A 23591-nucleotide genomic window follows, 5' to 3' on the forward strand; every position below is an offset into this window, starting at 1 on the left:
CCACCCTAAACACCGTCTCCCTGGGTGTCCAGATGAGAAGCCCCTTCCACCCAGGGGTGCTGTGAATCTGATTCTGAGTGAGTGTGCACCAGGCAGGCTTCCTCCCTGGGTGTGTTTGCAGACATGCACCCCCATTCTGGTTGATTTACTGAGCCTTAGGATTCCCCAGGATGGGGTCATCAGAGGGCCCAGTGGCCGGAGGTAGCAGCACTTCACATGCATTGGGGTCTTGGTGGGCGTTGGTGAGGACACTTTATAGGCAGGAGCCCAGGGTGTCTCCCAAATGGCTTCTGCTCCCCTAGAAGCACCCATCCGAGTTCCAACATGGCTGGCTGGGGTCCCCAGGGGTTCTGGGCCACCTCTGCAGTGCTCACCTCTGCAGTGGGCAGGTACCACCTCTCATGTCACCTGCATGGTGTCAGGGAAAGAGCCCGGGACTCAGGAGATTCAGGTCCCTGCCCCTCCCTGCCATCCATCCTGACCCTTGGCAGGCCTGGCACTTCACCTCGGTTTCTAGATTTGTAATGTTGGAGGACTAAACCGGTAGATCTTGAAGGTTTGAGATCGTTCCCTCTTGTTTCCATCAGGGTATGATGGTGTTTAAATTGCATCCTGATGTTAGCTAAATCAATAGAGCTAAAACCAGGGTCAGGAGAGATGCTTTTCAAGGCACCCGGCCTGTTCAGATGGTTACGGTCGCAAAGTGAAGGTGACTGATGCTAGGTTTTCTGGGAAGCTAAAAGACAAGGAGAAAGCAAGTTGGATTTGCATTGTTTTGGATAACAGAAAAAATACAAATGTATCTGCAGACGTAGTTTTGTCTTAAACCAAGACTCAGGAAGACGGGGTTAAGCACATGAGTTCTTCGCTAAATGGCTCTAAGTGATATGGAGACGGTGGTCTCTGTTTTCAGGAGATCCAGAAGCATGATTTCCCCCCAGGGCAGCTCTCAGGTGACGGCGTGGGGCAGTTCACCCAGTCGGGACTTGACAAAACGAGCTGGGACTTTTGCCCAGTTCGCTGAGCTCCGTGATGGGGCAGTTTCCTGGGCGGTGGGCTGATGGTGCCAGGATAGAGCTTGGAGAACCTCCAAGAACTGATAGCTAGTGGGTCTGCTAGTGCCTCTCAGCATGCCTAATACATAAAATAGCCAAGCTGTATAGGAGCCAGGCCGAGCTGAATTTGCATTCCAGGTTTGCTACGTCTGACCAACTGTGTGACCTTACGCACAATGCTTAACCTCTCTGAGCCTCAGTTTCCTCACTGAAAAGTGGGGGGATAATAATGGCTATCTTTAAGGGACTGTGAAGAACACAGAGTGCGACCACAGGGCCTAGGCTGGGTTTGCATGGTGACCGGCACATGGTAAGCGCTCCAATAAGATGAAAAATCGCTGTTAGCAGCCCCAGCAGTGGCAGTAGTGGCGATAATAGTAATTTCAGGATTAGTGGCTGGTCCTGCAGCCCATGCAGAGCCCCATCTTCCAACCGGCATTTCAGTGCCTCAGGGAGCCAAAAACTCTAGACGGGCCAAGGCCAAGGGATGTTCCAGGTGGGGCTCTCTCCCAGCGGGGCTGGTGGTAGGGCTGCAGCTAGGACTGAACCTCTCCCCTGCTAAGGAGAGCTGATTCCTCCCAGGCACCGGCTCAGTGATGAGTGGCTCCTGGAGCCCAGCCTGGACACAGGGCACGTGGCTCCGGGCTGGAAGGTGTCTTAGGCCCCAGGGTTTCCGGGGAAGGGCCTCAGTACAGCCTCAGGGCACAGGCTTGTGATTGACTTGCCTTCCATGGGGACCTCGAGGAAAAGCTGGCTGCACAATGTTCTGGGGATACCGGAAAGATCTCGCCCCCTTGGAGAGGACCCTTCAAGATTGGCTACTGAGCCAGATCAGCATCAGGCTCGACATTTAGTCCATCTGAGAGCAGAGCCACTGCTGTCCAGATGGAGGCGTCGCCCCGTTGGATCCCCGTCCCTGGAGAATGGACAGTGTTGTCGGATCACTGGTGCGAGATGAACACGTAGCTGACTCCTCTTGATGGGGCTTCCGAGGACGGGCAAGGTGTGACTTGAGGAGACCCTGAAGACGTCTTGCATCTGCCCTCACCTCTCTCCTCAGGCCCTGTGTCCACAGTACCTCCTCACCTGGCATCCTCTGAATAATGCTAGGGATCCCATCCAGGTAGACTTGCTTATCCCCTCTGGTGGCATTTCTCAAAAAAAGCCACCATCCTTCTGTGCCCACATCCATGGAGACAAATAAACGGAAGAGAACCAATACTAGTTAAGCCTTTACTATGTGCTGGTCACTGTGCAGGGAACTTTATATTTCTTACCTCATTTAATTCTGAGAGAGACATGTTATTGACCACACATTTGAGATAAGGAAAATCGAGGCTCAGAGAGGTTGTGTAACTTGCCCAGGGTCACACAGCTAGAGCTGGGATGTACAGATTGTTTGGCTCCAGGTCATTTCTTTTGCTGCTTTAGATAAATTCAGGGGGACCAGGTGTCCCAGAGGACCCCTTCCCCTTACAAAGCCCAGTGACCGTTCTGATTGACTTGATTTCAAACAACCAGGAGATTTCATCAGCCTCTTCTTTTGTCTTCATTTGCAGAATAAAGAGATAGAAGAACTCACCAAGATTTGTGATGAACTGATTGCCAAAATGGGGAAAAGCTAACTTTGAACCAAATGTTTGGACTTTGACCACTGCGTGCAATATGACCGTCGGCACACTGCTGTCCCTCTGGTTATGTGGACAGGTTCTGTTTTCACTTTTTCGTATGCACTACTGTATTTCCTTTCTAAATAAAGTTGATTTGATTATATGCAGTACTAAGGAGACTATCAGAATTTCTTGCTATTGGTTTGCATTTTCCTAGTATAATTCATAGCAAGTTGACCTCAGAGTTCCTGTATCAGGGAGATTGTCTGATTCTCTAATAAAAGACAAATCGCTGACCTTGGCCTTGCCCTTTGTACATGAGTTTCCAGGGTGAGCGGCTTTTGGATTTAATATGATCATGTACAGCTTGCAAAGGGACTCTTGCCTTAAGGAGTGTAAACTTGATCTGCATTTGCTGATTTGTTTAAAAAAAAAAAAGAAGATGCATGTTTCAAATAAAATTCTCTATTGTAAATAAATTTTTTTCTTTGGATCTTGGCAATAAGTGTGGCTGTGATTTATTTTCTGGGAAAGGTTGGGTCTTTTCTCACCTTTGTTAAAGCATATCAGATTTGGCCTTCCACTCTTCTCTGTCTGGGCTCATTTTTTTGTCCACAGATTTAAATAACATTTCCTTTGTTATCGTGGCTGTGTTTGTAAGATGAAGCAGTTGAGAAATACTGACTTGCTACTTAAATAATTGAGTGTGTTGAATTAGCTTAGATTTTGTTTTTACAAATTCTCTTGGACTTTAGGGAGGCAAAATCTACTTCCCTTTATTGGTAGCAGGCTGTCACTCTTCCTGTTCATTCCTTTAGTCTGTGCAGATGAACACTGAAATGTTGTCCATTCCTCTCCAAAAGAATAGGAAATGGTGGCAATTCACAGTGGATGACAGGTAATTAAGCCACTTTGGAGGTTAGGGATATGTCTCCCTTAGATTCCCTAACTGCTCCTAACTTTCCCAGGGACCCCAGCTTGAAGGGTGGGTGTATAAGGGCAGTGAAGGGATAAGGGAGGTGTCCCAGTTTCCCAGGATGGCCATAACAAATCACCACAAACTTCGCAGCTTAAACAACAGAAATTTACCCCCTCGTAGTTCTGGAGGCCAGAAGTCCAAAATCAAAGTGTAGGTGGGGTTTATTCCCTCTGGAGGCTCTGAGAGTGTTCCATGCCTCCCCCAGCACCTGGCCGTGGCCGGCAATCCTTGATGTTCTTGGCTTGTAGCTGTATCATGCCAATCTCTATCTCCGGCTTCACGTGGGCTTCTCTTCTGTCTCACATCTGCCTCTCCGTTCTCTTATAAGGACACCACTCTTTGGTTTTAGGGCTCATGCTGTATCCAGGATGAGCTCATCTCAAGATCCTCAATTACAACTGCAAATACCCTATTTCCAAGTAAGTTCACATTCACAGGTAGTGGGATGTGGATGTATCTTTTGGGGAGGACACCTGTGGTGTGGGGTATTGGCTTGGAAAGCAGCCCCAAGCGCCTGATGGCCCTGGGCTTGAATGCCCCTCTCCTGCCCAGCCACAGTGGCTAAGGGATGCTCCCCTCGCACAGGCCCACCCCACCCCTAGCAGGGCAGGCCCTGTGCAGCCTCAGCTGTGGGGCAACGGGGTGGGGTGGGAGGGTCTCTTCTATAACATACAAGGTAGATGAAGCTCAGCTGTACCACGCAGCCCAAGAAGAGAAAGACACAGCCTGCCTTTCTGGGAGAGAATACCTGCCTCTCGTCCCACTGTCACCCTCACTGGACACTGGGCAGGGACCCTAACCAGGGCAGGGCTGTACCTCCTGCCACTGCCCAGCAACCTCTGCTTGGTCCAGCCTCTGGGTACACCTCCCAGGGCTCAGCCGCGGACCCCTGCCCCCCATGCTCGCTCATCCAGATCAAACCCCCCTTCCACCCCGCCCCTAGGTTCTGACCTCAGTTGCCTTCTCATTCCTATCGCTCGAAAGCTTTAACTTTTTTTATTCAGTAAAACATTTCCATCGCTAAAAATCTAGAAGTGCAGGTAAGAAAAATCCCTCATAATCCCCAAACCAAGAAATGCTATTAATGTTTTTTAAAATTTAATTATTTATTTTTGGCTGCATTGGGTCTTTGTTGCTGCGGGCGGCCTTTCTCTAGTTGCGGTGAGCGGGTGCTACTCTTCGTTGCGGTGCGCGGGCCTCCCATGGCAGTGGCTTCTCCTGTTGTGGAGCACGGGCTCTACGCGCGCGGGCTTCAGTAGTTGTAGCACGCCGGCTCAGTAGTTGTGGCTCGCGGGCTCTAGAGCGCAGGCCCAGTAGTTGTGGCGCACGGGCTTAGTTGCTCTGTGGCATGTGGGATCTTCCCGGATCAGGGCTCAAACCCGTGTCCCCTGCATTGGCAGGTGGATTCTTAACCACTGCGCCACCAGGGAAGCCCTATTAATGTTTTTATGCTTATATTTCTATGCCTTTTTCCCTCAGTGTATGAAAGACTTATTTTTATGAAAGTGGATTATTTGGAGTTATGTGGTGTCACACCGACATAGCCGTCTGCAGGGCCCCTGCATAACGTTTTGTAAACCTTTTTTTCACCTAATACTATAATGTGGCTATCACGCTATGGTAACTCATATAAATAAATATAGATGTTTGTCATCATTTTGAATGGCTCCATGTCTTCCATGGAACCAAAATGTATTTAACCAACTGCCCACTGATGGACATTTATATCGTGTCCAGTGTTTTGCTATCATTATGCACGCAGCTGCAATGAGTTTCTTTATGCACATATGTTTATGAATGTGAGTCTTTCCTTAGGTTAAATTCCTAAAGTGGATAACCTGGGTGAATGCTGTCACTGTCCTCCAGCCAAAGGCCACCATGAACAACAGTGGCTGAACAAGTTAGGTTTATCGCTAGTTGCAGTGAGGGAGGATGCCCGCCAGGGGGAGCTGTGGGGCATCTCAGTAAGTGGGTCATCTCAGTAAGCGGGTCTTAGGAGGCCTATAGATACACAGCATAGGATTTGGACTTGGGTCAGGTGAGTCTGGGGAATGCTTACGGAAGCAGGGCTTTGCTCCGTATTGGAGGTGACAGGCCCAGAGTGAGGAATGCCCGGCTCCCTGAGCAGCTCCTTTCACGTAATCCTTGGCCCTGGCGGGATGCTGAGGTTTCTCAGCGCTTTCCAGGACATTCCACGTGAATGAGCGGGATAGGCGGTGTTCCGATGGGGGCGGGGGTGGAGATGTGCGCATGCGCAGGGCATGTGGGCTGGAGGAAGGATGTTTACACGTGAGCACCCGCGGGGGCTCCCTTGGGGTCAGTGCGCTCTAGCTCTTTTTTTTTTTTTTTTTTTTTTTTTTTTTGCGGTATGCGGGCCTCTCACCGCTGTGGCCTCTCCCGTTGCGGAGCACAGGCTCTGGACGCGCAGGCTCAGCGGCCATGGCTCACGGGCCCAGCCGCTCCGCGGATGTGGGATCCGCCCGGACCGGGGCACGAACCCGTGTTCCATGCATCGGCAGGCGGACTCTCAACCACTGCGCCACCAGGTAAGCCCCCTTCTAGCTCATTTTATCCTTGAAATACTCTGGTGAATGGGAACTTTTTTTTTTTGCGGTACGTGGGCCTCTCACTGTTGTGGCCTCTCCCGTTGCGGAGCACAGGCTCCAGACGCACAGGCTCAGCGGCCATGGCTTACGGCATGTGGGATCCTCCCGGACCGGGGCACGAACCCCTGTTCCCTGCATCGGCAGGCGGACTCTCAACCACTGCGCCACCAGGTAAGCCCCTCTCTAGCTCATTTTATCCTTGAAATACTCTGGTGAATGGGAACTTTTTTTTTTTTTTTTTGCGGTACGCGGGCCTCTCACTGTTGTGGCCTCTCCCGTTGCGGAGCACAGGCTCCGGACGCGCAGGCTCAGCGGCCATGGCTCATGGGCCCAGCCGCTCCGCGACATGTGGGATCTTCCCGGACCGGGGCACGAACCCGTATCCCCTGTATCGGTAGGCGGACTGTCAACCACTGCGCCACCAGGGAAGCCCGGGAACTATTTGTATTTCTATTTTACAAGAGGGAAACAGAGGCTCAGAGAGGTTAACCCCAGGGACTTGGCTGAATCACTCAGCCAGGAGATTGGATCCTGGTTTCTTCAGTGACTGCAAGTTCCTTTGCTTTCCCCAGGCTAACAGATTCCTTCCCAAGGAGGTCGGAGCAGAAAGTGGTGGGGAGAGAAGGCACAGGGGAGGGAATGCACTCTGGTGCCTGCTGTGGTCCTGAGGTCCATTCTTTAATTCATCTGATTGGTGTCTCTGCCTTGAGTCTGGGCTGGCTTCACTATTGTTTTTACGGACTATGAAAACCCTGCTCTTTGTTCAATGGATGGGAAGGGTGGTGGGGCTGCCCCAGGTGTGCTCTGTTAGGCTGTCGTGAGTGGCTTTGCTCTTCCTGGCCTTTGTGTGTTTCCCTCAGCAGTCGGTGGACCTGTGGCACCTCCCCAGGCTGGTGGCCAGGCTTCTGGGTTCCCTGGAACAGCAATGGCAGAATCTGGAGAACTCACAGGTTTTTCTTTTGAGTTTATTAGGAGCTGGGAAAAGCAACCTGGAGATCAAAAGTGGTAGGACTAGACAAAACCCAGACCCCTCGGCCCCTCCAAGCCCCGGGAGATCTGTTCCCTGCTCCCCTTCTGGCCTCCTGTCCCGGGTTCCCACTCTATCGTGCAATCAGACTGCATGGGCATTCTTCACTCCAGCCCAGCATATGCTGTTCCCTCCACCTGGGACACTCGCCCCTGGCCCATCATCGTATCTCTCAGCTAATTCATACCCCCTTGGCGCTCATCCTTGATGTCACTTCCTACAAAGAACTCTCCCTGAAGCCCCAGGACTGGGTCGGTGTTTTAAAATGTAGGTTTTATTATAATTCAGGTAGGATGAGGCCAACAGATGAGACAATTGCCACGGAAAGCATAGTTTGTTACTCACAGTTCCCAAGGGGCAGGGAGCAAGGCCACATGGGGAAGCACTCGGTGGCGTCCAGCAGGAGCCAGAGGGAGAAGGGGGAGAATGTGGGCAAGAGCCTTCATCGTGGTTCCCGAGGGAAGGAACAGGTGAGACAGGGTGAGCAGGCTTAGGATTGGCTAGTTCGAATCATTTCAGTTGACTCTGGGCATAGGGGCTTTCTGTAGCTGTCTGGTACCTGGGATGGTTAGGGCAGAGGAAGAGCGGCCCTGAATGTCACAGGTGGTTGGGATATGGGCTCTGGATTGGACAGTTTGCATATGAAGGGCTCACCTGGAGACAAGTCCTTTACTCTCTGTAGGAATTGTCCAGTCCTGGGAGAGACAGTCCCTCTAGGGTCAGCAAGGCCCCAAGATGTCAAAGCATCAGAATAAGAGACAGGCTTCATACAGTCAGTTTCCCTGCCTATGAGTTCCTGCAACTCACTGTATGCTGTGAGCCTCACGGGGGCAGAGTTTAAACTGCCAAAAGTGAGGTGCTTGGGCACAAAAGATGATTTTTAAGAGCAGCTCATAAATGACTTTTAAAAAATAGTTATGTAGTTAATTTTAATGTATATTAAAATTCTAATGTATATTAGAAATCAACTGGTATACCAAATATGTTATTTCATCCATAAAATAAATTTACTTTAAAAACATTGTAACAAAAAATTGTAAGTAAAAAAGTAAGCCCGTTCTTAAAGAAAAATTTTGCGTAAACAATGTTGCAGGCCGTTTGAGGTCACGGAATTGCAGGGGTGGTCTCATGTGTCGGCTTGCCGCCACTGCACCCCAACACCCAGCACAAACTTGACCATCAGACTTTGTTGAAATGAGTAAATGAAGCAAGCCCTGGGCCAGCGCGTTGTCATCACCCCCTCCCAGTCCTGGCTGCACCAACCAGAGGTCTTGGAAGAATAGGATCAGCGGTGGATGCAGCTGCGTTGTTTTGTCTGAACTTCATTTTGCAGGTGAGAACACTGAAGTCCTGAGCCAGAGCAAGACTCTCGCGGGGTCACAAAGCAAGTCAGTGGCCAGGGTCTGACCCGATCCAGCTCTCATTCCTTATCGCTGAGACCACCCCCTTGCCATGTAGGACTCAACTCAAGGGCACGCCCCGTCCCTTGCTTCTCCTTGGTGAAGCCCCTGCCTGTCTTCCAGCTTGTGCACGGCCTCCCCCGGAGGCTTGGCCTGGAGCCACATTGCACAGACAGCCCCCCATACCTTGGGAGCCAGCTGATCCCTATACCCATGGTGTCTCCCACTGCACACACACCGTGTCAGGGCCCTGGTTCTTTTAGAACCAGAGACTTTGGAGCAGGGGTCCCCAACCTCTGGGATCTAATGCCTGATGATCTGAGGTGGAGCTGACATAATAATAATAGAAATAAAGTGCACAATAAATGTAATGCGCTTGAATCATCCTGAAACCATGCCCCCCGCCCCGTCCGTGGAAAATTTGTCTTCCCTGAAACTGGTCCCTGGTGCCTAAAAGGTTGGGGACTGCTGCTTTAGAGCCAACGCTTGGGCTCTAAGACCTAGATGCTCCAAACTGCCAGGCCCCAGGGGCTCTGAGTCTACACTTTCCACCAAGGGAGGTTAAGGTCATGTCCGGGGTCACACAGCTAATCAGTGCTAGAACCAGGGTCAAAATCAGGTGTTCTTTCCCCTGTACTCCACTGCCTCTCCATATGGGGTACCAGATGGAGTGGCTGACATGGGCAGTCTGGGAAGGTAGTGAGTTCCTCATCCCTGGAGTGTTCAAGAAGAAGATGGGCATTGCACTGGAATCCTCCTGTAACCGTGTCACGGGAGATTTTGGTACCAGATGGTTCTAGCTGAGAGCTATGCTCAGTGAGGTTTGGTGTCTCAGCCACTGAAGGATCTTGGGGACTTCTGACTTGTCTGGGCCCATGGGGCTGGATCACTGCACATCCCAGAACACTGGACACCACCAGGAAAGGGCTTTAGGGAAGCATGATGGGGGCCATTTCTATTTATTTGTATTTGCTGTCTTTGACTTTGGCCAATAGCTCAGCTCCCAAGCTTTGTGGGGAGATGTGTGGATAGAGGGCTTTGGGGTAGGCTGAAGGCCCGGGATCCCTGAGCTCAGACTCTGTAGGAAGTGATGGATCCAGCCAAGGCCAGGGGTTCTGCTTACAGACAGAGGGGAGTGTGCCACCCTGGGATGCTTCCCTAGAGTGGACACTAGAGGGCGCCCAAGGGCCTGCTTTCTGTGCCCCAGAAAGTGGTACCTGAGGGCATCCTGGGATGTGGCCCATAATGGAGCAAGTGGAATTGCCAGATGGTCCAGGACAACGCGTTTCAAACTTTTTAATTGAAATCTTATATGGGGCCCTACATTCCAGGGACAGGGGCTGGGAAAATTTGGAGTGGATGGAAGGGAGCCACAAAGAGGGAGTGAATCTGCCCATTTGCACACAGACTTCTGCTGAGACGAGACCATGACCCACAAAGAAGCAGATACACGCACATGCACACACACACACAGTGCTCATCCATGTGCAAAGACAGAGTGGTGGGGAGGGACTGATACATCCAGTTATCCAAGTTGACACATTTGTTGAGCAGGTCCCAGGGGCTGTGTTTGGTGTTGGGCTCTGGGGGCACACAGGGATGGGTAAGCCGCCATTGGACACATCACAGTAACCAGCTACTCTGCAAAGCAGAATGTGGGTGTCAGGAGGGTAGAATCATAGGTCCGAGAATGAGGAGGGAGGTACATTTGGAGGTGCCTCCCTTTTATCAAGGGTTTTACAGATTGGACAACACAATTACCAGCAGGCAGAGTAGCTACTTTCCTGTTTTGCTTTATAATTTACTTGACTCAGGAGAGGCTGCGCTTGAAGGCCCTCAGGTCTTGACAGGCTGCACCGACTCCAGGCCCCTATTACAGTAGCTGGTGTTTCTGTGAGCCCTGGGGTGGGGTCCAGGACTTCAGTGGACGAGGTCCCACCTCCCTACCTCACAGGCTTCGCAGACCAAGGCACTGAGGACACTGCAAGATCCCGCCTTAGCCCCTGTTATCAAGGGTCTCGGCCTTGTCCCCGACTTGTAGACAGTTCTCAGTTCCCGGAGAGAACAGATTAAAAATCATCTACCAACAAAATAAGTCATCAGGCATCGCTTTCAATAATATAAAATACTCCAATTTTTATTTAAGCAATTTTGTCTAAACATTTCTGGATACTAGATCTAGAAAAGGGGCTCCCCAGAATGCCAAAGCTGGGAGGGACCTGAGAACCTTGTAGTCCAATCTTATTTTACAGATGAGGCCTGAGGCTTTAGGGGTTGGTTCCCACTGAGGCCCTTTTAGAGAATCGAGTTACCCCAGGCGCTGTAAGGAAGCATGGCGCTACATGGAAACAGGAATGACACTGTTTCCCTAAGGAGGGAGGTGGAGGAGGACATGCGTGGCACCCCAGTCGGTCTCTGTAAGGTTCTATCCCTCCCGCAGCCCCCAGCCTGTGCTGAGACTGAGCCTGGAACAGGGAGTTCTCGGAACCTTCCCTGATGTTGCCATGGTGCCCACAAAGACCTGAGAAAACAAAAGACCCCTGCCATAGCACCTTGCCCACAGGAAGAAAAAGGTGAGCCCCACGTGTCGTGAGCGCTCTGAGGATTCAGGCTCAAAAGGCGAATGGCTCTCAGCTCTCCTGTAATTCAGAGACCGAAGTAATGAGAGTGCCTTTGTTCCACTAGCTCCCCCTGTAAGCACACCTGCGGTGGGCAAGGAGGCTTCAAAGTAGTAAGTATGGCTGGTACTTTCATCCACATTAGAGACACAGAGGGCATCCATAGTAACGGGCACTGCTTGGACTTGATTCCATATGGTCAGTTGGCAGAGAGGGGCTTCGGGAGTTCTGGGCTGGGAGGCAGGAGGGGTCTGGGAGCTGAGGTACCATCCTAAGTAGCTCATGCCAATCAGAGTGACCCAGGAACCAACCCTCGAAACCCTTTAAAGGAGATTTTGCCTGGTGTGATGAAAAAAGGAAAAATAACATGTCCAGGCCATTGAGATAGCCCTGGATTTCAAGATCAGCTAAAAAGGCTCTTGGATATCAAACAGAAGCTTGGGTACCTTAGTGCAAACCCCAGCCTCCCCCTCTTAAGCCGATGCCGAGTTCTGCTTAGGTATGGGGAAACTTCTGTCTGGCTGTGGTTTATTCTGTGCTGACCAGGCTTGCTTTAGAATGTAACTCTAACCTCAAAGTGGCCCCACTGAGGATTCAGGAGTTTATAGTAAGGACAGTGGAAGCTGGTGAAAGATTTGACATTGCGGAGTTGAAGATCTTTCTGACGCCTGCGTGGAAAATGGATCAGAGAAGCATATATGTGTTACCTGGGGGTAGGAAAAACCTCCTTATGCAAGATGGAAACCCAGCCATAAAGGAAATACATCAATTTGATATCCAGTTTTTAAGTTAGGGATAGTCAAAGCATAGATATGTACATATACATATAGAGAGATATATGTATAGGCATACATATGTAATTGTCATATTTTCCATACCTAATTAAATACTTTGTATAATATTCACAAAGTGAAAAGACAAATGATACACTGGAGAAAATTTTTGCAATATGTAAAGTGGACAAAATATTAATGTCTGTAGTATACAGAGAGCTTCGAGAAATGCTAAGGAAACTATAGCAATCCAGTGGCAAAATGAGGAAAGTGTATGATTAGGCACTTCTCAGGAATAGAAAGTTATAAGGCTAATACATATATAAATGAATCTTAATGGTGGCCAGGGAAGTTCAAATTAAAATAACAATCTGAAACTATCACCCACCAGATTGGCAAAAATAAATATTGATAATACCGAGTACTGGAGATGGTGTGGGGAAAAAAGCACTTACAAATTGGATGGGAATGCAATTTACTATAACTTTTGGGAAAGTGAGTTGGCATCATCAATTAAAGATACCTGTCGTCTTTAGCATAATCCCACCTTGAAGATCTATTTCTTAGAAGTAAAAGCAATAACACACAAAGATATATATATAGATATAGAAAGATAGGTGATAGACAGATAGATGGATAGAGATATAGTTAACAGCTATAGATATAAATACCTGTGCTTAAAAACATATATATACGGCTTCCCTGGTGGCTCAGTGGTTAAGGAGCCGCCTACCAATGCAGGGGACACGGGTTCAACCCCTGGTCTGGGAGGATCCCACATGCCGCAGAGCAGCTAAGCCCGCGAGCCACAACTACTGAGCCCAAGTGCCACAACTACTGAAGCCCACGTGCCTAGAGCCCATGCTCCACAACAAGAGAAGACACCGCAACAAGAAGCCCGCGCACCGCAACGTAGAGTAGCCCCCGCTCGCCGCAACTAGAGAAAGCCCGCATGCAGCAATGAAGACCCAAAGCAGCCAAAAATAAATAAATAAATAAAAATTTAAAATATATATATATACACACATACATATATGTATGTATGTTTATTGCAGCATTGTTTTTGGGAGTAAAAGCACAGGAAACAAACTGAATGATCATCAACAGGTGAATAGTCTAATTATCATATATCCACAGTATGAAATATTATGTGACTATTGTTAAATTTTTCTTGTCTTTGTATTAGCTCACTTGTTGCAATGAACGTATATCACTTTGGCAATGTAAGAAATCTAAGGTAATTAAAAGGAAAAGAAAAGCCTGTCTGCCCAGGTGGAATAGAAATTCCATGAGGCAGAGATCCTGTCCACTTTGCTCACTGCCGTATCCCAAAAACAACTAACACTTCCCTTGCATACGGCAGCTGCACAGAATATACTTGTTAAATGGACAAGTGAGCCCCTTCTCAGCACCACGGCTATAGTGCAGGTGAAGTGCTGTCTGGGGAGTGATGCACAGAGTCAGGTGGGATGCTTGGTCGCCAGGTGACCTAGTTACTGCTGGTTTTGCCTGCTCGGCCACTACCCTTCTCCCCAAGCTTGTTCTGGGGAACCACGCAGTCCCCACTGCAGTCTTGTTGGGAGAGTTAATCAAGCTGTCTGCCCGCCTGAGACCTAAGCCAAGCCAGTTGTGTTCTTTTGCTGAGAATTTCAGTGGAGCAGGACTGCCCAAGACTGACTGGGGCGGGTGGCGGGGGAGGGGGGCGGTGGTGAGACGGGGAACTGCTAGAGGCAGCCTAGAGGCAGCGTCTGACAGAGGTGGACACTGGTGCTTGCTCCGCAGCTCCAGGGGGAGCTGCTTTCTGGCCGTCCCCAAAAAGAGTCTCCGTTTTCCCTTTGATTCTGAGTTCCCTCTTTCCCTTACCATCCTTTCAACAAATCCCAACCTCCCTTAACCCCCCAAATTTTTTTTGCCATATCATTAACAGAGTTACTTTCTGTTGCTTGCAACCAAACTGCCCTAAAAATGATCAGAGACAGCTGGGAAGTTCTGCCACTCAGCCCCTTTCATGTCCCTCAAAGCTAAGGTGAGATGAGTCCACTGTGCTCCAGGACAGCCCTGGTCAGCACTAGCTGTCTAGGCTTAATTATTAATATCACCCCTTTTAGCCTCCTGGTCTGAATGACAAATTACATGATCAGCCTACTTATAAGCCTCCTTTGGTTCCCATCACCTTGGTAAAGGGTGGAGAATCAGAATCATGGATTATCTCCTATTTTGCTTTATCTGAGACACTTTCCCAGCACAAGAGCAGAGAATCGTCTTTCTACTAATGTGCTTTCAAAAATTAGATTTTTCACTTAATTTGATAAATAACCGACACTTGAAGCTTACTCATTATTACTTTTGTGGCAAAATATAGATTCTTTGGTCCAATCTCCTCCATAATATTTTGAAAAGACCCTTTGGAAATTTTTTGAAATTTAAAATTTACCTCTTTCATCTTCCAGGTGCTTCTTCCCTTTGTGTAATCTCCATGATCCTTCATGAAAGTGCTGAATCCAGTAAGTAGATCAGTTTCATAAGAGGGCAGGCAATGGTGAGGAACAGAAGCACCTGGTGACAGTTGTATTGCTGGGTTTCCAAAAGTGGATGGGTCCAGCACCCCTGAGGACCTCAAGCTTTATTGGCTGACTCAGCTGGGAAGAGTGTGTTGGAGGCCTGCTGTCAGAGCCCATCATTTTTGTGTCACACTTCAGCAGGGCTGTATCTAGGTTCAGATTCTCCAGTTTTCAATCACCCACCATATTCCTGGCACTATACTAAAGCATAGTTCCCAAACTTTGTTTTATCATTTCAACATCATCCTCATCCTCATCTTCATCCTCATCCACATCATCCTCATCCTCATCCTCATCCTCATCTTCATCCTCATCCTCATCCTCATCTTCATCCTCATCCTCATCTTCATCTTCATCCTCATCCTCATCCTTATCCTCATCCACATCTTCATCCTCATTATCATCGTCATTATTCCCATTTTATATATGAGGCCCAAGAGGCTCAAAAGAGTAAATTCTTTGCCCAAGGTCACACAACCAATCAGTGGCAAAAACAAGATTTGAACTCAGATCCTCCATTCCATGGCCTGTGGTCTCCCCACCACCCTGTTGGTGCTTGTTGTGGCTTAGGATCAGTTTCACCCATTCCTTTGCGTCCCTCGTGGTGCACTTGTCCTGGGTAGGTTTCCTTGAGCCACCACATCTGAGGTTTACATCCATGCTGGGTTTTGTATTGCTCCCTTAAGGAAATTGCTGAAGCCCAGGACCTTAAGAAAATGTCTAAGGAAAAGTCCCCGCCCAGTGACCCACCTGTTCCAGTCCTGGGTTTATACCAAAAGAACTGAAAACAGGTGTTCAAACAGAAACTCATACACGAATATTCATAGCAGCACTATTCACGGTAGCCAAAAGGTTGTAACAACCTAAATAGCTATCAACTGGTGAATGGATAAACAAAAGGTGGTCTCTCCCCACAGCGGAATGTCATTCAGCCCTAAAAAGGAATAAAATTCTGACACAGGCTACAACGTGGATGAACCTTGAAAACATGCAAAGTGAAAGAAGCCAGACATAAAAGGCCACTATTGTAGGATTCCATTTATATGAAATTTCCAGGATAGGCAAATCCATAGAGACAGAATGCAGATGAGTGGTTTCCAGGACGTGGGGAAGGGGGAAATTGGGAGTGATGACTTAACGAGTTGACAGTTTCCTTTTGGAGTAATGAAAATGTTCTGAACTAGATAGTCGTAATGGTTGTACAACACTGTAAATGTACTAAGTGCTACTAATTGTACCTACAAAATGTATTAAATGGTGAGTTTTATGTTTTGTGTATTTTACTGCAATTTAAAAAAAAACAGTCCCTGCCCCAAATCTCCTCAGTTTGATATCTTTCTCCCTGACATTTCGCCTCTGGCACCTCCTGTCCCAGGTGCTAAATTCCAAATTACTTTGTGGCTTGAAGTCCTCAGTCTCCTGAATACAATATATTTGCCTTGAGAAGACAGCTTTGGAGAAATATTGGCCATCTTTGAAAATTAACCAGCCTTTTAAAATTTGTCTTGATTTCCTTTCTGCTGTACAGTTTGGAAAACCTGGTATTTATGTGTGGTTAAAAAAAAGACGTTCTTTCTTTGCTGCCCAAGCAGCACAAACTCCAGCTGGAATGCCGGATCGTTGACTCAACCAACCGGTGGCGTTTCCCCAGAGAGCCTTTTTTGGGGGACCTGCTGGCGCTTTCCCAGATGTGCAAGGCTGTCAACGTAGACTTTGATGAAGTTCTGAAGAACCCAGACAGGTAGGAAGACCAAAGGCCCATGGCAGGGTGAGCCACCCTTCTGGGAAGTGCCCCATGGTTGGGCAACTCTGACTGGGCAGGTGGGCTGTCCTGGGTAAGCAAGGAAGGCTGCCTTTGGGACCATCCCTTAGGGATGGACAGGATCAGGGTGACAGCTTCCTCTGAGAATGTGGGTGGTGATTAAAGTCCAGAGAGATTGAGAAATTTTTTTCTAGATCTTCCTTTGTACTGGGAACGTTGGACCCTAACAGGATTCTAAGTTTATCAACTGATTTGTTGACAAACAAAGTGAGATGGTCCGGCTCAGAGTTTGAACCCCTCCCACGAATGCACACGTCCACCCAGCAAGGGGAGAAGCAGGCTTCCGCTCACCCGCAAAGTGTTCCGAGCCGCTGGCTTAGAGCATCACTTCTTCGGTTATGAGTTTTTATTTGCCTCTCCTGGGGACACAGAGCTGGATCCCACTGCAGAAGGAACACTTCACTTCCCTGGCCTTTTGGATCTGCCTGGATGCTACTGCCCCCGTGGACTGGCACATCTGCCTTATGAGCACTCCGTCTGACCTACCTGAGCATCTACCTGAGTGTGGGCTGTGCCCTGGGCAGCACCTGGCACGGAAGAGCTCCTGGCTCCATGTTTGCTGAGCGAACATGGAAAGGGAAGCACACCTTCCCTTTCCAGGCCCACCGGCCAGCCCTGCTCGGTTGCCTCCCACCCCACAGATGACTATACCACACACATGTGAATAAACCAAAACCCATCTGGGTTTGGTCTCTAAATTCTCTGATGACCCCAGCTTAGAAAAAACTGAGTGCTGTGAGTTGCAGTTTTTGGCATTGGTTACTCATAGCCTTAAACGATTTTGAACTTATTTTATATTTTGTTTGATTAGAGCCCTGAAGACGTCTTAGAGTTCGTTGTGCTCCTTAGCATCAGGGCCAGGCCGGGCAAGCAGGCGCAGGAGCTGGGCCTGGGAATATAGGCAAACTGATCCAGAAACCTGAGGAGGGAGGCTGGGCTGCAGGGGCAGACGTCTTCAGGACTTGGTCTACAGAATCGCTGAGCTAGGCTGGGGGTGATGGCCTGAGGGGTGATGGCCATTGGTGCTGGGCTTTTGGGCCATTAAACGTAGTCTATTTGACAGGGTTGGAATTCCTTCTCCTCCATTTACTAGTTCTGTGACCTTCAGCCAGTGGCTTAATCTCTCTGAGCTTCAGTTTCCTCATCTGTGGAATGGTGACAATAGCATCTCCCCTGAAGAGTGACCTTCAATCAGACAGTACATTAAAAATGATTAGTGCTGTTCCTGGCAAATAGTAGATGCTCAATAAACAGAGCTATTATCTTTATAGCCTAAGCAGCAGTCTCAGTTATTGATCCTGGTGGTTTCACTTGGGGGAGTGTCAGCCCTGTGCTCTGCCAGCCAATGACTCCATAGGTCATTCTGCCTCTTAGCACTTTCTCCAAATCAAAACACCTTGCCTCAAACACAGCAGATGCAGGGACTGGTCTGGGCGCTCTCTTCCCAAGAGAAGCTTTGCAGATCTGCCTGTCTCTTTGGTGATGCTGGGAAGCTGGGGGTCGGGAGGCAGGCTGAGGGCAGGTAGGCACTCAGGGCAGGCCTATCACTCGTGTACCAGCGGCCAGCCGACCGAGGCTCAGCTCATCTGGGCAGTTTGGCTGTTCCACAAGCCTCTCGTCCTCTTCCTGAGACAGTGGGCTAGCCTGGGCATGTCCTTGTCTTGGTGACGGCAGAGGGCAAGAGGGCAGGCCCAGTTGCTCATCATGTCCACTCAGCCAAGGCAAGTCACGTGGCCAAAGTCAAAGTCAAGGGGCAGGAAATACACACCAACTCTCTTGGGAGTCCTGCAGGACAAGGGTGTGTTAATTGGGGCCATGGGTGTAGTCTACTACAGTGTGGGAGGAGCTGATTTTCTTTAATAAACACAAAATTTTATTTTCTTTATTTTCACAATGGGGATTTATTCCATGTGATTGTGAGAAACATAAACTTGGAAAGCATAACAAAAGCTTTATTTAATTTAGGTAATAAAATAAAGGGCTTATTCCTGGTAACCCTTCTGTCCTTTCAGACTTGTCAGCTAACAAGGTCCACGGTAGGGGTGGGGGGTGTCTGGAATTGTACCTGCGACACACACACGGGCACCTTCCCCATAGCTCTCTGGCTGCGCAAGCAGCAAGCCCCTTCTTGCCGTTGACGCTGTTATTGTTGCTTCTTCCACTTGGGAGCGCTGTTGACTTTGATGGGAGCTGGACCCATCTATATTTTACTAGTTCTGTAAAGCGTCACTGGCCGTGGGAAGCTGAGTTAACTAGCTCTGAGCTTCCCATTTATTTCAGATACGTAACTGTGCTTCTCATATGTCAATGCCTCAGGTTCTACCCAGCTAGCCAGTACTTCTGGTTGTGTCTGTGGGTTTCCATGATGCCATGAGCTTTTGGCTCCAGAACTCAGAGATGCTATACAGGAACCTCAGGTTCCTGGTCTTCGTCATGCTTCCTTCCACTGGGACTGGGGTGTGGAGTACGGGGAGAAGGGGCCTGAGAGATGAGGAAATGCTAACCTCCTTGCAAACAACCTAACCTTTTTGTGCCTTAGTTTCTTTATCTGAAAACTGGGGATGCTGTCTTACAGAGTTGCCATGAGAATTATATGACATAATTCATTGAGAGCTTAGAACAGTATCTGGCAAATAAACACCCAATTAACATGTGTCATTCAGTGTCCCTGGAGTTCTCTGGTACATGTGGACACAGCTAACATATGAACCCAAAGATCCAGGATGGAGGAGTGTGGCTGAGGAAGGAGGCTCTAGGTCAGAGGTCCCCAACCCCCAGGCCACCGGTCCATGGCCTGTTAGGAACCAGGTGGCACAGCAGGAGGTGAGTGGCGGGCGATCGAGCGAAGCTTCATCTGTATTTACAGCCGCTCCCCATCGCTCACATTACCGCCTGAGCTCCGCCTGCTGTCAGATCAGCGGAGGCATTAGATTCTCATAGGAGCGTGAACTCTACTGTGAACTGCGCAATCGAGGGATCTAGGCTGCGCACTCCTTATGAGAATCTAACGCCTGATGATCCGAGGTGGAGCTGAGGCAGTGGTGCTAGCGCTGGGGAGCGGCTGCAAATACAGATTATCATTAGCTGAGAGGTTTGACTGCACACAGACCATAACAAATCAATTGTTTGCAGACTCATATCAAAACCCTATCAGTGAGCGGCATGTGAAAGCAAGCTCAGGGCTCCCACTGATTCTGCACTATGGTGAGTTGTATAATTATTTCATTATCTATTACAAGGTAATAATAATAGAAATAAAGTGCACAATAAATGTAATGTGCTTGGATCATCCTGAAACCATCCCCCCAGCCCTGGTCCATGGAAAAATTGTCTTCCACGAAACCGGTCCCTGGTGGCAAAAAGGTTGGGGACTGCTGATCTAGGGGGCTTGGGCCCTAGGAAAAGGTGACCCTGCCTCATGTTTTTTCCCATTCTGACTGCAATGCCAAGTCCACTCTGAGGTTGGAAGGAGGTCATGCTAAGAGGCAAGGATGCAAAGAAGGGACCCCTAGATTTTTATCAGAGAGCAGTTTTAGGAGAGCTGGGACCGGAGACCCATGATCCACGGTGTAGAGCTGATAGGAGAACAGTGTCTGCTCAGTGCCAGGCGTCCCGAGCATTAGCTCTTTTACTCCCCCAGTGACTGCCACGTGGTCCTCATTTCCCTCCTACAGAGGGAAGAACTAAGACCCAGAGGCAGGCCCAAGGTCTGCAGGACTCTTCCTGGTAAACCAAATTGGAGTTTTGCATGTTGAAGGTATCAAGTCAAAAGCCCTTTGGATGGTCTGCTGCAGGAAGTCCATATGTCCATGAGAAACTTATGGACTTTCCCTTTTACCCTCTGTTTCCCCATCAAGGTAGTGAGCCCCAGACTAATGGCATGTTCCCAGCATCCCCACTTTATCCCAGGCCACCTGGTCCCACAGGGTGAAGAGGACAACTCACAGATGCCATGTGTTCCATTAGCTTTTCCAATGGTCCTGAAATGAGCCTCAGCTTTGGGAGCTACAGAGTCCACAGGATACATGGTATATCTTGGCAAGCAGCCAATACACCAGGAGGAGGCAGTGTGGTTACTTTTGTTGCCTGGCATCTCCTGGCTCAACTGATGACAGTTGAGGTCATGGCTGTTGCCCCAACAGGACAAAGTCTGTCGTTCCATTTTGAGGTCACCGTCTGAACTACTGACCTTAGCCAGCTCTTCCCAGATGTGTGACCCAAGCCACCAGGGGGACTGAGTCTGTCTTGGGTCAGGCCCACTGCTCCTGTGGGATAAACAACTCAAGCACCCACCACCTTCCTGAGGCTGAGTCACTTGTAATCACCATCTCTGCTTGGAAAGGGCAGCATGTGGTCAATATTATTCTGGACACAGGCCCTCTGACCCAATCCCTCCTGCATACACTCTGGCCCATAAGGATTTCTGGCATCACTGGAAAACAGCATGGCAAATGTGACAGTGGCTGGTGTGGTCAAGTGTCCCTTGGCTGGTTGGCTTTCTTGGGATGACTGTCTTCAAGCTGTGAAATATGTGACTCCAGTTTTGTTTCATTTCCTTGCTTAGCAGGGTGAATATAGTGTCTATGGAAAAGCATCTTATCTTTGTCATCATCCAAGCATTGATATTTATCGAGCGCTTGCATGATGGCTGTGCTAGTGCTGCCGGGGTAAATAAACGCCGACTCTGTGGGATGCAGAGCCTGGTGCAGAGGGCGCGTGAGGAAACAGGCGACCAGAAGACCCTGGGGAAGGAGTTTTAACAGGGACAATCCCAGGGCGGGCTGGGGAGGGCCGCCAGCCCAGCCTCCCCAGAGGAAACAACAACCAAGCTTATCTGGAAGGATGCGTAGGAGGTCATCCAGTGAAAAGGTGAGGGACCTGCGTGTCCAGGAGAGTAGAAGCAAGAGGTGATGGGTTCAGGCTGTTGAAAAGGGCTGGAGCAGGGAGTGTAAAGGGATGAGATTGCAGAGACAGGCAGAAGCCTGCTAGCCACATGAAGGAGGTTGGCTTTCCCCCGGGAGCACTGGGGAGACACGGAAGGATTCTCCGCAGGAGAGAGGCAAGACCAGATTTGCATTTCAGGTGGCTCCTCTGGCTGTAGTGTGGGGTGTGCATTAGAGGGGACCACATGGAGGCCCGGAGACTGGCAGTGACTGGGGGCAGAAAATGGTGGCTTGGATGAAGGTCATAGCAATGAGGGCAAGGATTCACCCAAGGAGAGATGGATGAATTCAAAAGGCATTTCATTAGATCTGGGCAAGTGATCAGGTGAGACAGCATTCAGGGTGCTGGCCTGGGCAACTGGAGGCTGGTGATGCCATTTCCTGGTAGAGGATTGGGGCTCAGTTCAGGGTAGATTCTTTTTTTTTTGGCCACACTGCAGGGCTTGCAGGATCTCAGTTCCCTGACCAGGGATTGAACCCAGGGCCACGGCAGTGAAAGCCCAGACTCCTAGCCACTAGACCACCAGGGAACTCCCTCAGAGTAGATTCTGTGTTTAGATTGTGGGCACACTGAGACTGGGGCATGCATGACCCTAACCAGAAGTTTTGCTGAGTTAACTTTCCAGACATGCCAGGACTCTCTCTCCCTTTTCTCCAGCAGTTATTTATTGAGCACCTACTATATGCTAGGCACTGTTTTAGACACTCACCCAAAGAGGTGTCATTTAGGCAGCCAGATGTAGCCTCAAATGCCTCCTTGGTAAGATCTACCCGCAAACTGAAAACAGGAATTAATGTTTTGAGCCGGTCATCAGACAGAGCTTACAGTTTGTCAAATTGGCAGACACATAGTGACCTGAGGAAACTGTCCCAAAGGGAGAGATATGATAAGACTGATTCATTTATGCTTTAGGGATGCTTACACTGGAATCATACATGTTGCAGATGAAGAAAAATGTCAGTATTAATGCCTGGATTTTTTGTTTGTATTTTTTCTTGAGGTTATGCATTTCACAAATTCAGAAAAAGTTCCCTGAGAATTTGAAGAACAAGGCCATCCGAAGCGGGGAGGCAGGTGAGTTCTTGTCACCAACGGATTCGTCAGAATGTTGCTGACCTCAGGGGTAGCTTATGGTCTTTATGGAAGGAAACTAGACCAGAGGCCTGGTCACTAGTCTGTAAGGTCTGTTCCTGCCCACTGCACAGTGTCCCACGTGTAAGAGGTGACTGTAAATATTTCCCAAATGCACAATGGATGAAACTGCTTGGCAAACACATTTTCATATGCTAATGGCCATGATAAATACAGACCTGCCAATGTTAATAAATAGGCTTTGGATTGGAAGACTAAGCAGAAGCCCATCCAGCCCGGGGCAGCTGTTCTGTGTCCCTCTGCGCTTTAATCAATTATGACTTGGATGTCCACATCTGCACTCATCCAAGAAGACTTATCTGAGGTAGGATGAGGAGTCAGACTGGGTCTGTCCAGCTGGGAAAGGCTCGCTGAGCCCCACGAGGAGCCTGGACAGGTCAGCTTCTTGATGGCGCTTTTTTGGATAAACCCCACCCCACGGTGTGGCTGTCTAAGGTCAGAGCCAGCCTCCTTCGCCGGCAGAGGCTAATTGATTTCTTCTCGCCAGTCAGCCCTGGTTGATGGTGGGAGCTGGGGGTGGGGGGTGGGGCGTGAGGGGTGGGTGGGATGGCGGGGGGTGAGAAGTAGTGTGAGGCCGCCTCCGGGCTCAGGAGAAAGAGTTCCAGATCGGTTGTGATGTCTGCCCTGCATTGCCATCCTGAAAGCGGAAGGGGGTGCGGGGGACCCACTTTATCCGCAATTCTGCCCTTGCCTAAAATCACCATTACGGGGCAAGATTCCTTTTAATCCGCATAGCCAGGCTGTCACCTGAGGTGACCGGAGATCTGAGATGAAAACCCAGGTTCTCAACTCCCAGCACCAAACAATATCATAAAGTTGGTGAATAACAATAATAATAACAGGAGAGGAAACAGGTACCCAAAGTCATGCAGTCAAAATAATAGCAAAGCCAAGAAATACGTAGATGGGGCTCGTGAACCTCAAGGTCCTGTCCAGCGCTGGGATTTAGGGTTTGGGGGGAATCACCCTGAGCATGGCTCCCTTCCCCCCAGCTCTGTGCTAACTCAGGGGTCCAGCCTGCAGAGCCCACCTTGCCCATAGCCT

General features: G+C 49.3%; 2 protein-coding genes across 7 annotated transcripts in view; both read left to right on the forward strand.

Moving 5' to 3' along the window:
• TACC2 (transforming acidic coiled-coil containing protein 2) overlaps positions 1–3170 on the forward strand; it is a gene marked incomplete at its 5' end in the record, with an annotated part of 174509 nt that extends 171339 nt beyond the window's left edge. For all 6 annotated transcript variants that reach the window (XM_079706374.1, XM_079706376.1, XM_079706378.1 and 3 more), the window contains one exon: positions 2615–3170. In XM_079706374.1, the coding sequence (XP_079562500.1) occupies positions 2615–2680 (66 nt within the window). In that variant the 3' untranslated portion in view covers positions 2681–3170. The remainder of the gene's footprint in view (positions 1–2614) is intronic.
• A 4481-nt stretch (positions 3171–7651) lies between these two features.
• BTBD16 (BTB domain containing 16) overlaps positions 7652–23591 on the forward strand; it is a gene marked incomplete at both ends in the record, with an annotated part of 50453 nt that continues 34513 nt past the window's right edge. Inside the window, 3 exon segments of the mRNA XM_079712106.1 lie at positions 7652–7747; positions 16219–16370; positions 22396–22469. Coding sequence (XP_079568232.1) covers positions 7652–7747; positions 16219–16370; positions 22396–22469 — 322 coding nt within the window.

This window comes from Hyperoodon ampullatus, assembly GCF_949752795.1.
Source record: "Hyperoodon ampullatus genome assembly, chromosome: 1".
NCBI lineage: Eukaryota > Metazoa > Chordata > Mammalia > Artiodactyla > Ziphiidae > Hyperoodon > Hyperoodon ampullatus.